The sequence below is a fragment of the Limanda limanda genome, chromosome 13 (assembly GCF_963576545.1).
Source record: "Limanda limanda chromosome 13, fLimLim1.1, whole genome shotgun sequence".
Lineage (NCBI taxonomy): Eukaryota > Metazoa > Chordata > Actinopteri > Pleuronectiformes > Pleuronectidae > Limanda > Limanda limanda.
In genome coordinates this window covers 1,195,587-1,208,494 of record NC_083648.1, presented here as the reverse complement: position 1 = coordinate 1,208,494, position 12,908 = coordinate 1,195,587, and the positions used below count along the sequence as shown (strand labels likewise).

Here is a 12,908-nt window from a genome sequence, read left to right as displayed (position 1 = left end):
GCTGTGGGGGGGGGGTTCCTCGGGTGAACCTGAGGAGAAGTGGCGCTCTAACGAGGACAAGCTGTGAGATCAGGTCCTGAAACCTCCCATCAGCCCCTGGGGCCACAGAGGAGGAGGAAGCTGTCCTGTGGTTTCCTGACGATGGGGGGGGGGGGGGGGGGGGGGGGGGGCAGTCTCTGAAACGCTGCTCGTGGTGAAGCTTCAAACGTCTGCTGCTGAAAACAAGATGGAGCTTCATGTGTATAAGTGTGTTTATATTTATTAACGTATATATTTATAAATGTATATATTTATAAATGTATATATTTCATCTTCATAGTCTTTTAAATTCACTCGTTTACGATGTTTAGATTAATGATTAAACAAAGGAAACTGAACGAGCCTCAGAACATGACGTGAGTTATATCAGTTCACATAGTTATCATCATATCGTTGTTGTAGTTTATTATTGTTGTATCATTATAATTATAAAGTGTCATAGTAGTTACAGTTTTTTTCGATTGCTTAAACACTAAAATCAAAAGTATTACACAATTATCAAAACCTTACACTCAAGGAGCAGAACATGAGCCCAGATCTGCACCACTATAAACACAATGTCAGCTTCACACTTTTTGCAAAACAATACACACAATGATCTGCAAAACACTAAACACACTTGTATACATGAGACACAGAAGTATATGAAGATGTCACTTCCTTGCAATTCCTAAGCACTGACTGTCAAATGACCCCCCCCCCCCCACCCCCCCCTATGAGCCAATTGGTTAAACACAGCCACCAGGTGAGCAAAAACATGACTGCTTAATTGTAGACACACCAATCAGGTTAAAGCACTATACAAAAGCAGCAGCTGAGTTCACCTGACTTCAACCAAAATGGAGCTTGTGCATACTGCACACGTAACCTTTATCATGTAAATGTACTGTATACCAGAACTATGCTGAACTACACCATCTGTATTTCACTGTATTTCGGAGAGTTTTACAGATGGATGCTGAGGAAATCCTGCATGAATTCATATCCACAGATGAGGCAGGGTTCATCCTGACATAAGCAAGAAGGAGAAACAGAAATATCATTGGCCACGCCCACGGGGCTATAATCAATGTCCCAGGGCAACGTGGGGGTAACATCACCCTTTCCACTGCCATTACACAGAATGGGGTCCTCCTCCGTCCCACCAGTAGGGGCCCTTATTACACACCTCACATTCTCAGATTTTTGGAGCGATTGCACAACATCGTCACAGCAGTAAACCACATGCACCAGATGCAATACACTGTCATCTGGGACCATGTGTCATTCCACCTCTCTGCTCTGGTCCAGAACTGGTTTCAACACCATCCACAGTTTACAGAACTATACCTTCCACCATCCTCTCCCTTTCTAAACCCAATCAAAGAGTGTTTCTCTGCATGGCGGTGGAGGGTTTACGACCCCCCCCCCCAGGCTCAGGTTCCCCTCAATGAAACCTGAACTGGATACTGAATTTTCTGCTTGTCTGATATTTGCTGAGCTTACAGTGTTATGCACACTCTTATAGTAGCATGAAAACTGGGACGTGTTTTATTTTGATTCTCCATGTTGACATGTTGACTGATTTGTGAATATGGAGAGAAGTAATTCTATTTTCATGAGTCTGCAGCATTGGTGTTGTTTAGAGTTTTGTGAATTTATTGTCTACTTGCACTTTCTCTGTGTACTTCACTTACAGGACTCTAATCACTGAGAACTGGAATTGCTAAAAGTGCTTTAGGTTAGCAACAGCAGTGTGTAACTGGTTCAAACAAAATTAAGTCATATGAAACGTGTGTGTTTCATATGGTAACAAAATATGGTTTTGATAAATTAGTGTATAGTTTTTACAAGAGTGCTTCATTTTGCAAAGGATCTGATGTGTTCTGCTGATTGGGTGTGTGGTTGTGCTTAAGCAATCGAGAAAAACTGTAAATGTCATCAGTTAGTTGCAGTCAAGATTGTAACTTGTCCGTTGCTGCCCTCTAGTGTTCAACTCCTCTATGGAAAAATAACTTTAGAAATCAAACTTACAACATGTTCCCAGAGTGGAATGTTAGTTACCTCATCCAGTGGGAAAATCTAAAATAAAATCACACAACTTGTGCTTTTTACTAGTTTTAAAGATTTTTAATGTTTTTACAAACTTCTCACCATGATGAGCAGAATACTTTTCCTTCTGTGTGTATAATATATACCAATTATATGTTGACTCTTATTGTGAAATCTACCGATTTATATACGTGTCCAGAAAATGTCTAAATAAAATGGAATCACATGAAATCATCGTCTCAGTGAAAAACAAATGTCTCCACCTTTTAACTTAGTTTTAATCCACTTATTTAGAATAAAATAATATTGGCCAATAATACTTGAAGATAGAAAAATCAAGTGCACAGTAGAAAACAACAGTGACTGAGCTTAGACATGGCAGACAATAAGAAGACAAACAAAAAATATATTTGAATAATAATAAATAAAATAATCAAACAAACAAAAATAGAGTTCTAATCAGGGAGTTTGGATGCTTTACTGTTTTGCATAAGTTCACAAAACACAAGTGAAGTAAGTGATCGATTCTTCAGTGGAAACCAAACAACAGAAAAACACAACCCGCCTCCATCCTGCTGCTGTGATGTGTTGGGATTTTAAAATCTATGTTTGTCTGTGTGTGTGAAGATGTTTATGGAACTGAACTCTTAACAAAAGCAGTAGGTTGGGGCCAGGAGCAGTTGGGCCAGATATATGACCTTCACACTATGAATTATAATAACTGCTGCTTAGTGTTAATCTTGAAGTTGTTAGAATGTGTGTGCGTCACATCGCTGGTCATAAACTGTACTTTAACTTGTTCTCATACCTAACTATTTATATTAAAGCATAACTCCCTTAGCTTATTCAAACATCACACATACATGAATGCACTGTGCTTATGAGCCTCAGAAAGAATTCATTAGCTGCCCCAGGTTCTGACGGGAAGAGAGAAAGGTAGGAACACAATATTCTTAACTCCAATGTTGTGCAATAATAAGTAGACTTGATGTTGGCTGATTATTCATAATCATAAAATATGATTATTAAAAAAATACAATTATTTGTTAAAAATAACACAATTATTAATTAAAAATAATACAATTATTTATTAAAACGATGAAGTTATCAAATAATAATAATGAAATTATTAATGAAAAACAGTACAATTATCAATTAAGAATAATACAATTTGTAATTATAATTAATAAAAGACAGGGCCCCAGCCTGGTATCAGGGACCAACAATCAAATGTTAAGATCAGTCTCATTTAGATCTAGTTCAATTAGAAATCTCAATATTTACTCTTAAAGATTATATAATGAGCATTGAAGGTTACGGAGTTATTGACAGTGTAGAGGTTGGCAAAATATACCTATGCAACATTAATGAAAGAACATTTGTTGAAAGAAAAACATTTATTATGAATATAATAAAGTATAAAAAACCCAAATTACTAACAACGTGCTAACTAAACAAAGATGTGTATGTGAGTGTGTGTGTCTATGTAAATCGGAGTTCTCCCGAAATGGCGGCTGGTCAAAAGTGTAGCACCTTCCTGTGTGAATCTAAGATGGTCGCTGGTCACCCTCAAGAAACAGCCCCCCCTCCTTTTGAAGTGGTTTTACGACAGGTAGCGGGGGAGGAGATAAGTAGGTGAAGAGATATGTGTGTGTCTGTGAAACAAAGAGTGTAGAATGAAATGCAAAGAAAGACTCTGAGGAGCCTAGCAAACTAACATTACTTTTGAAATAACTTATAACTTAAGTATCACAACACAAATCAAACTTATAAACAGCACACAGAATCTAATAAACAGTCTTGCTTAGCCTGGTATCATTATTAAGCCCAGTTGTGTGACCCGTCCGTGGAAAAGGGAAAAAGGAAGTTGCAGGTCAGTTCTCAGTGCAGTGAAGTCTTCTGGCTGGTCGTCTGGTTTCTGCCTTCGTGGTTCTGTTGAGCTGTGGCTCAGTTTCTGGTTGAAGTTTTCCTGCAGGACATCGAGTCGCTACTAGGAGTTTGGTAGAGCTTGATTTGCGAGGAGGTTTCCTTGGTGAGATGAGCTGGAAGCTGCATCTTTGTGCTCCTCTCCTAGATTTGGATGCAAAGAGAAGATACGAGCTGGAGAATTCAGGCTTCTCCTCTCAGGGATGCAGGAAGAGAGGCTGGCAGCCTTCCTCCCTCAGACGGATTGAAGAAAGAGAGAGAATCGGGGGAGACCTGGTCTTATATTACTTGGGACCTCACAGGTCATGGGGTCCAGAGTGACCAATCAGGAGTTGACCCTGGTGATTTTCACACCTCTGTGTGAAGTTGAGGAATCCTGGGAGACTGAGTTCCCTGTGCTCTGGCTTTGTCAGGAACAAAGGAACATGTGGTTTCAGGCTTTTGACTACACATATAGGCCGAAGAGGAGGCCTTTGGTTTCACAAAAACACAGTCCCAACACCAATGAACAACAAGACCGACCCACAAGGCTTCAGCTGAGTCAAGGCTTGTTTATGTGAAGATTTGCTCAGCAACCATCAGAGGAGGAGCCAGACTGGGAGCGGCTCCTCATCACTTCCTGGTTCCAGAGCCGAGAGGCTGGAGCTACGCCTGCGCACCATCGAGGAAGAAACAAGTCTCGACTCCCCTTCATTATTGACCAATCAAATTATACCTTCTGTTATAATATATTACAACCGCCGTCCGTGCGGTGCGACCCGTGACTGCCCGGTGCCGCTAGAGGGGCGGGGCCGTGCGTTGGGTGCCCATTGCTGTGCTGAACTTTTCATACCTTTTCATTGCTTCTTAATAAATACTTGTTGAACCAAACCGAGACCGGCTCTTCTCATATTTGGGATAAAAGAACATGACAGATGTCATCAAGTGTCCAAAAGCCCCAAATTCAAACTCCAGTGGAAACTGAGTCATTGACACCAAGTGTCCAGCTCAATGTCTCCGTGTGCACAGTGGGGGGTCCATTCCCCTTTGACCTCCTGTTCAGAGACGGCTTCCCTAGTTTGACGCAGACGGCTTCGTTTACTCCTGGTTCAGACCATCTGTCCTCCCTGGACAGCATGTGGACATAGTTGTCTTCAGATGAACGTCCCTTGTCCTTTAGAGGTGGACGGCTGAGTCCTGACCTGAGGAGCTCTCCTGTGCCATGTGATGTGCAGGACTGGTTGAGTCCCCAGGTCCGAGCGTCCCTCCCTACGTCCAGCTGCATGTGGAACGTGGTGTTGTCCTCTGACGTCCAGTTGACTGTTGGACACTGGGTGTGATGGTTTTCATGATCATTTGACTTTCTCAAGCACTTTGGAACTTGGTTTTGAGAAATGAACCAATTTATTATTCATTTTAAAAGTACAAACTAAGAAATTCAATGAGACGTTTCACAGTTTGTTTTATTCAAAGAATAAATCAACGTTTTTATTCCAACTGAGCTTCATGTAAAACCATTATAACAAATAAATGTACCACTGTGTTAATGTAACGACTGAAAGGGACTTCACAACAACAACAACAGGATCAAAACAGTTTTCAAAGACAGAAATATAACAGATTTTCTGTTGTGTAGCTGTTATAAATTGTTGGGGAGGCCCCAGTGATCTGAGTTTTAAACAAAGAACCATAAACGAGGCCTACACGCAATGCTGAGACCAGCTCTAGAGTTTTCCTGGTGGTCGAACCCCTACCCCCCCCCCCCCCCCAGCAGGCCCTGGGGGGGAGATGCAGAGAAACCCAAATGAAACCTGAGATGTCCACTGAGGGCGAAGCCTGCCCCTTGTGGCCAAAATCTGACAGTCCATTGGCTGAGAGCACACTGAACCCCATGACCCCTCCTCCAGGGGGCATGTACCTGCACTGATGACCTCTCCTGACCTCTCCAGGTCTATCCAGATGAGTTAGTTGCTATAGGGAGCAACCACAAACGTTTGTTTAATTCATTTCATTTCCTTTCTTTTATCTCAGTCGAAGTTTTATTTTGATAGGACCTTTTGCTGTTTTAACTTGAAAGACCGAAACAGGAAGTTCACTCGCGGGACGAGCTCAGACATTTCCCACACGGACTATTCTTTTCACACGATCTACAATGGCTAATCTGCTCCTCTCCGGTCCAGCGGCCGAGCTTCGTGTCACCACGACAACCACGGGAGCACCGCTCGATAGACCACGTGATTCACTGAGCTCCCGGCACATTCGCGCAGATGCGCACGCACACCGCGAGAGTTTCACAGTAAGAGTATATTTTGTCTGGGCAGAGACTAGTTTTAATACTTAGCGTGTCGTTTAATATTTGAGTGTATTTGTTTATAAGACCTCTGTGTCTTCATTGTTTAGCCGCGGTGAGTCGCCACTTCCGGTTTCCGGTTTGACGGCCGTGTGTGTGTTACAGTGAATAGGGCCGCGAGAAAAGCCTCCGGCCGCGCTGTTAACGTCCGTGTAAGTCTGCAGTGATTTTACCGATCAAAACATCAGCCCACAACGTCCACTTGGACGTTGTGGACAGACCACAGGTATTACATGTATGGTCTGAGTCTGAGTTGTGATAAGTGCTGCTGCTGTTGTTATCTTTGAAATATTGGAGTTTGTTAAAATGATGAATCATTAAATAACATTAACTTTATTTCCCCTTTTTAATAAATGCTTTTGTAATTAAAGTATCTGTAGTCTGTGATTATTTGTGCATATGTGTGTGAATGCAGCTGGATTATGATAGCCTGTGCTTGAACTTAAAACCCTTCATTGTTTATTAAATAATCATTAATATTAACTATTGAGATTATTAATTTAACATTTATCATATGAGACTGATATTTATAGTTTGACTCGTTGGTCCCTGTAACCAGGGTGGTGCTAAATAATAATTACAGATTGTATCATTATTAATTGATATTTTATTGTTTTCATTAATTATTTAACTATTCTTAATGGATAACCTTATAATTTCTAATTAATTATTTTACTATTCTTAAATTATAGCTTTATCTTTTTTAATTATTTTTAATAAATAATTTTTATTATTTTAATAATCATATTTCATGATTATTAATAATTAGCCAACGTAAAGTATACTCCTATTGCTCAACATAATATTTGATCAGAGCTGATGAGTCTCTGAGCTGAAGTTGTTTCTCACGATCTGAAGCTTGAAACTGTCGACTTGTTGTTGAAGTTAAAACCTCGACAGGAACCACACAGCTCAACTGTCGACGGCTGTTTGTAAAACCACGAGCACAGATTGACATCTGCTGCTGAACACACTCCTGACCCCGCTCAGCAACACACACACACACACACACACACACACACACACACACAGAACCATGATGACTTTCTGTCCCAGTTTCCAGACGAACCTTCATGTGCAGAGACCAACGTGGTTTAGTTCATGTGACGTCATCGATTTGTTATTGTTATTAATTTGTTTAGTTGTTGCTTCAGTAACAGTCACACACATTTTCAAAAAGAAAATCTTTGTCCTCAAACATCTGAATATTTCTGCCTGGATCACATCTGGACACGACTCCTGATTTGTTTTTCATCCGTTTAAAGTTTTTTGAAGTTCAGCTTTTGTTCCTCTGCAGCCGACAAATATCAATGAGAGTAAAATCAGGGTATAAGCAGAATAACTACAATAATTAGGCTAAACTGTGAATTCAAAACATATTAATGCTCAACTGCAAAGTGTTAACAGTTGATCTCAATGCTACTGAAATACAGTAATAAACAATCCTTTTTTTTACCAGAAAAAAAATTGGATTTAGATTTTTTTTTACTATATAACATTATCTGGATTTAACTTTTATCAACCGGAAATCATAGTTTCAACAGAATAAATTTTTACTTTTGTTCAAATTACTAGTAAATTAATGTATTCAGTTATTAATTTCTGTCCTAGAGGATTAAATACTGTACATGCTTCACTGTTAGTAAATACATGTATGTAAAAAACAATATGAATTTATAATTATATTACGGTTGTGTTATTTTTGTACTTTGTATTTAAACCATTTGTTTTCTCGTGCAGAATAAAACACATTGAAACCAGTTTTTAACATGTTTAAGTAATAATTCATGCAACACAGGGTTAATGTGGAAAGAGCGTCTGAGTGAATTATTATTGATGCACAAAGACGAGGAGTCAGTTCACATCAGAGGTAAAGGAGATGACATGTGTTTTATTTTTATATTTAATGTCTTCAGCATAAAAAACTTTATTTTATACTTTGCAAAGTTACAGTTCAGACGAGTGTTTGCAGTGAGAAGAGAAGCAGAGTGAAGTGAACAGGATCAGTGAGAAGTTGAAGCTGCTGCAGGAAACTCGGTCGTCTGGTGAGCAGCGGCTGGACGCTCCCGGTTCCTCAGGATGTGGATCAGAGCGAGTCCACCGCAGTAAACCAGACTCTTCACCATCAGCAGCGTGTAGAGCAGACACAGCAGCTTCACCTGCCGCTGAGACCAGGCCCAGGCCGCCGGACACGTCTGTGCTTTAGTCGTTGGTATTTGAGTCGTTGGTATTTGAGTCGTCGGTATTTGAGTCGTCGGTATTTGAGTCGTCGGTATTTGAGTCGTCGGTGCTTGAGTCGTCGGTATTTGAGTCGTCGGTTTAGCACAATCCACTGAAAGAATCCAGAAGTCGGGTTCAGTCTTCACATGAGTTTTCAGAGCTTGATCTTTCAGTTTGAAGTCAGAACTTCTCTCATCTTATCTTTCATGTTCACATTTTATAATGCTGTCGCTCAAAACCCCACATTCACTCTCAGACAGACCTTACTTGCATATTTTGCTGCTTGCGCTCAGATATTTTGTGGCTATGACAGCTCCAGCTTCAGCTTCTCCTCGTGGTCACGTTGCTTCTGTGCACGTGAAACTTCTGCTCTCAGATTGTTTTTGCAACAAATCTGTCAAAATGTCCCGACCAATAGAATTCCAGGTGTAATATTGACATATTAAATTGTCCTGTTCTTGTTGTCAGTGTGTTAGCTTCAACATCTGTGAGCGAGCCGGACGGCGGTTGGTTTAACCAGGTTCACGTCCGCGGCTTCATGACGACTCCGGCTTCCTGTCAGAAGTAAAGCTGAAGCTGAGATCCTGGTTCTTGCCTCAGTTCGAGCACAAGCAGAGGCTATTTGAGTGCAAGTGCAGGGTTTTGAACGAGAGCTTTTAAAAATTTGAAATCAATAAGTCCTGCTCTCAACCTGAAAGTCCACGCTCTGGAATAAAGACACAGACACATGAAGCTCACCACAGTCACCAAACCTCCTTCACCTTGCTCTGCCGGGGCCTCCACTGTGCCTCCCTCATGCCGGACGTGGCAGCGGTATTTGTACGGAGCGTTCTGGTCGACCACCATGATGGCGGCGGTGCATCCTGTCCCTCTGAGCTCCAGCTGCTCTCCATGAGCAGAGGACAGCGTCTCCAGAGGACCACCCTCCCTCTGTCTTGTCCAGGAGAACTGGACCAGAGGAGGAACCATGTTGGAGGCCACACACAGCAGGGTGCTCTTCCCGTCCAGGGCGGCGATGGAAGCTGCCGAGTACACGCTCACCACCGGGGTCACCAGCGGCCGATCTGACGTGTGACAACATGCACATGAACAGCAGCTCTGCACTTCACAGCCTGATCCTGGAAACACCTCATCGATACTTCACAGAGAGATTCAGCTGCTGCACGGCAGCGTTATCACAGATATCATCAGAGCCACAGCCGCTCAACTTCATTTGATCATACATTTATATATTTATCACTATAACTATCATATTGTAAATGTGTGTACATGTTCTATCATTTAAAATACAATAAAATATATAAATATAACAGGATTGTGTTGTTAATACACACAAAACGTTAATGGTCACATAATTTGTTGTTTATTAAAAAGTGTGAAGGTGTAACTATCTTTTTTACTAAGACAGATTTATACTATTTGTTTATATGTATTCAAATGTACGTATAAAAATATCTATTTTATGTCCGTTAAGTACTAAATATTTATAATAACATGTATTTACACTGAAATGTTCCCTCATAACTTTTAACAAATTCTACATCAAACCAAATAAAAGTTTCTGGTACAAGAAATATTAAAGTCATATTCAGAATATTATCATAAAATAGATAGTTGGGATACAATGAAAAAACATTTGTCTATTGACAAACCTATTTATCTTTAATTTATTCCAAATATATTTCTCGTTATTGTTTATACACAAAAATACACATTCACCATTAAAGGGCAATTGCATTCATCTGAACAACATCTTTAACGTTAAATACTAAATGTATTGTCCGTGAGTTAGTAAAATATATAGATTGATATATATCAGCAGACATTATATTAAAAACCTAAATGTCAGTCTGGTATTTTTAAGCAACTTTCATAATTATTTAGGTAGATTTGTTAAATTTTGACAAATATGATTTAATTTAAAACATTCATCATGAGACGAGAACTTAGTGATTTGATCTTGTTTTTGAAACAGAAAGTTGCTGAAAGGTTTGTGGTTTAAGAATGAGCCGTAACGAGTCGGTCTCAAAGCGCTCGGGGCTGAAGGTTCCACGGACGCTCATGAAGTGAGAAGTTATTTCAGGAGAGAGGAAAGAAAACTCAGATTCCTTCGGCAGCAGATGAAGAGAATCCAGAAAACGTTTGAGACTTTTTAGACTCTGAACAAACCCGAAGCAGAAAAAGAGGATTGTGTCTGATGTGCAGCGACATTTCACTGTCACACGTTTGTTCATTTCAGAAAGTCTGAAAGAGGAAGTTTGTCCTAACGAGGATAAAATCAAACATGGTTCAAACTCTTTTCAACACATTTTCAACAATGGAACCAGTGAAGGGAAATAAAAGAGTTTCTTACCATCTACGAACAGTTTGGTTCCTGAGCCGAAGATCAACTCCACAGTGAAAGAGACTCAGACAAAAACCGTCTGAGCTCAAGGTCGTTTCTCTCATGTTCACGCCAGCACAACATTCACGTTCCCCTCAGGATGAACCGCACTGACCCTGATGAGCCTCGGACTTTTCATGTAGCGCCACCATCAGGTCAAAAGCTTCTTTTGTCCAATACTTTCAGAACTCAGCTGGTCTTTGTGTTTAGTGATTATGAGCAAATATCAGCATGTTCGGCTTATTGGCAGCTAAAGGGTTAACGATTTCATGATGATGTCATGATGATGTCATAAACTGTAGCGACCAATAAGATGACAGACGCAGTTTATCAGGATTAACCATCGTTCATCATCATGTGCTCTAACTGACGATGAGTTCTTTATGAAACATCTTTACTACGATATAAAACGTTAGCGTTGTTGCTCCTGATGATTTTCATGTTTCACACGATTTTATGAATTTAGTTTCTTTTCTCTTCTTCTTGTGTCAGAGTGTCCGTCCCAGTCGTGTGAACACGATATCTCACACACACTTTGATGGAGTTTCTTCAAATCTGCTACAAACCTTCACTTGGACTCAGGGACGACCTGGTCAAAGGTCAAAGGTCAAGGTCACTGTGGCCTCACAGAACATGTTTCTGTCCTCTTTAACACGTTTCCATCAAGCAAGGATTTCTTCATATTTTAACCAGTTATCACTTGGACTCAAAGATTCAATAATCAGACTCCAGAGGTCAAAGGTCCCAGTGACCTCATGTTAATGTGAGGGTCACATGTCCCAGCTGGAGGGACTGAAGCTGCCTGGATGGTGGAGGAACACGACCACAGCTCAGTGGTTCTTCTTCTTCTTCTTTGTCCTTTTCCACCTGAGCCCGAACGTGAGCGGTTCTTTCTTCTGGATCAGCAGAGTGTTGGTGTGAGGGTTGAACTGTCAGAGTTCTGTCTCAGGCCCGATTCCTCCGGCCGTCCAAACACAGAGAACCAGCTGGAGACCAGACACTGGCTCTGATTGGACCTTTAAAGGGCTGCGATGGAAAAGGTTTGTCTGTGGAACGACAGCAAACCTGCGGAAACGTCTCTGAACGCACGAGTCTTTAGAACAGAAGCTGGAGAGCAGCTGTCGGATGGAGCTGAGACATGTGACGCTGTGGTTTACTTCTCTCTCCCACTGATCCTCATGAGGGTTTTTGTTCAGGCTGCACACATCATGTATCACTGTGGGGTATAGATAGGACTTCCAATAGGCGCAGTAGTACGTGGCTGCATGAGAGCGTTTAACTTTCTCTATCTTCAACTCACAGCTGTTCTGTTTAATCTCAGCTGTGAAGTCGTCTTTCTGAGGATGATTGTAACTCTTATCAATGTAACCATTAACTTCATAAATATCAAGAATCAGTCTGAACGTTCCTTTGTCTTTCTTCTGAAACCAGAATATGTAGCCACGCTGATCAGTTCCTCCACAGCTGAACGAGGCCTGTTCATCAACTCCTCTGGTCAAAGACAACTGGTCCTGAGTCGGCTCTGCTGCCATGGCAACCAGCGCTGTGGACAGACAGATGGACGGAGGTGAGTGTGGCGGTGAGGTGGAGCTTGTGAGCCCCTGATTGGCTGGAAACACTCACCTGAACACAGGCAGCACAGAGCAGCGGCTGGGAGGAGAAGCATGCTGTGGGGGGGTGGGGGGGGGGGTTTCCTCGGGTGAACCTGAGGAGAAGTGGCGCTCTAACGAGGACGAGCTGTGAGATCAGGTCCTGGAACCTCCCATCAGCCCCTGCGGCCACAGAGTAGGCGGAAGCTGCCCTGTGGTTTCCTGACGGGGGGGGGGGGGGGGTTGTAAAGAAGAAACAATAACTATAAACAATAAAGTGAGTTCAGCAGTGAAACGATCATGAGGGAACGTTATGAAACTTCAGTCTCTGACACGCTGCTCGTGGTGAAGCTTCCAACGTCTGCTGCTGAAAACAAGATGGAGCTTCATG

General features: G+C 41.5%; 1 protein-coding gene across 1 annotated transcript; it reads right to left on the bottom strand.

Annotated features, from left to right (window-relative positions):
* Positions 1–8,314: 8,314 nt before the first annotated feature.
* LOC133018663 (immunoglobulin lambda-1 light chain-like) lies at positions 8,315–12,594 on the bottom strand. The gene is made up of 5 exons (XM_061085080.1): positions 12,552–12,594; positions 12,146–12,471; positions 10,899–10,935; positions 9,334–9,609; positions 8,315–8,615 (listed from the first exon to the last, which is right to left on the bottom strand). Exons 1-5 carry the CDS (start codon positions 12,592–12,594, stop codon positions 8,329–8,331), a joined length of 969 nt encoding a protein of 322 aa, XP_060941063.1. The 3' UTR covers positions 8,315–8,328.
* Positions 12,595–12,908: the final 314 nt, after the last annotated feature.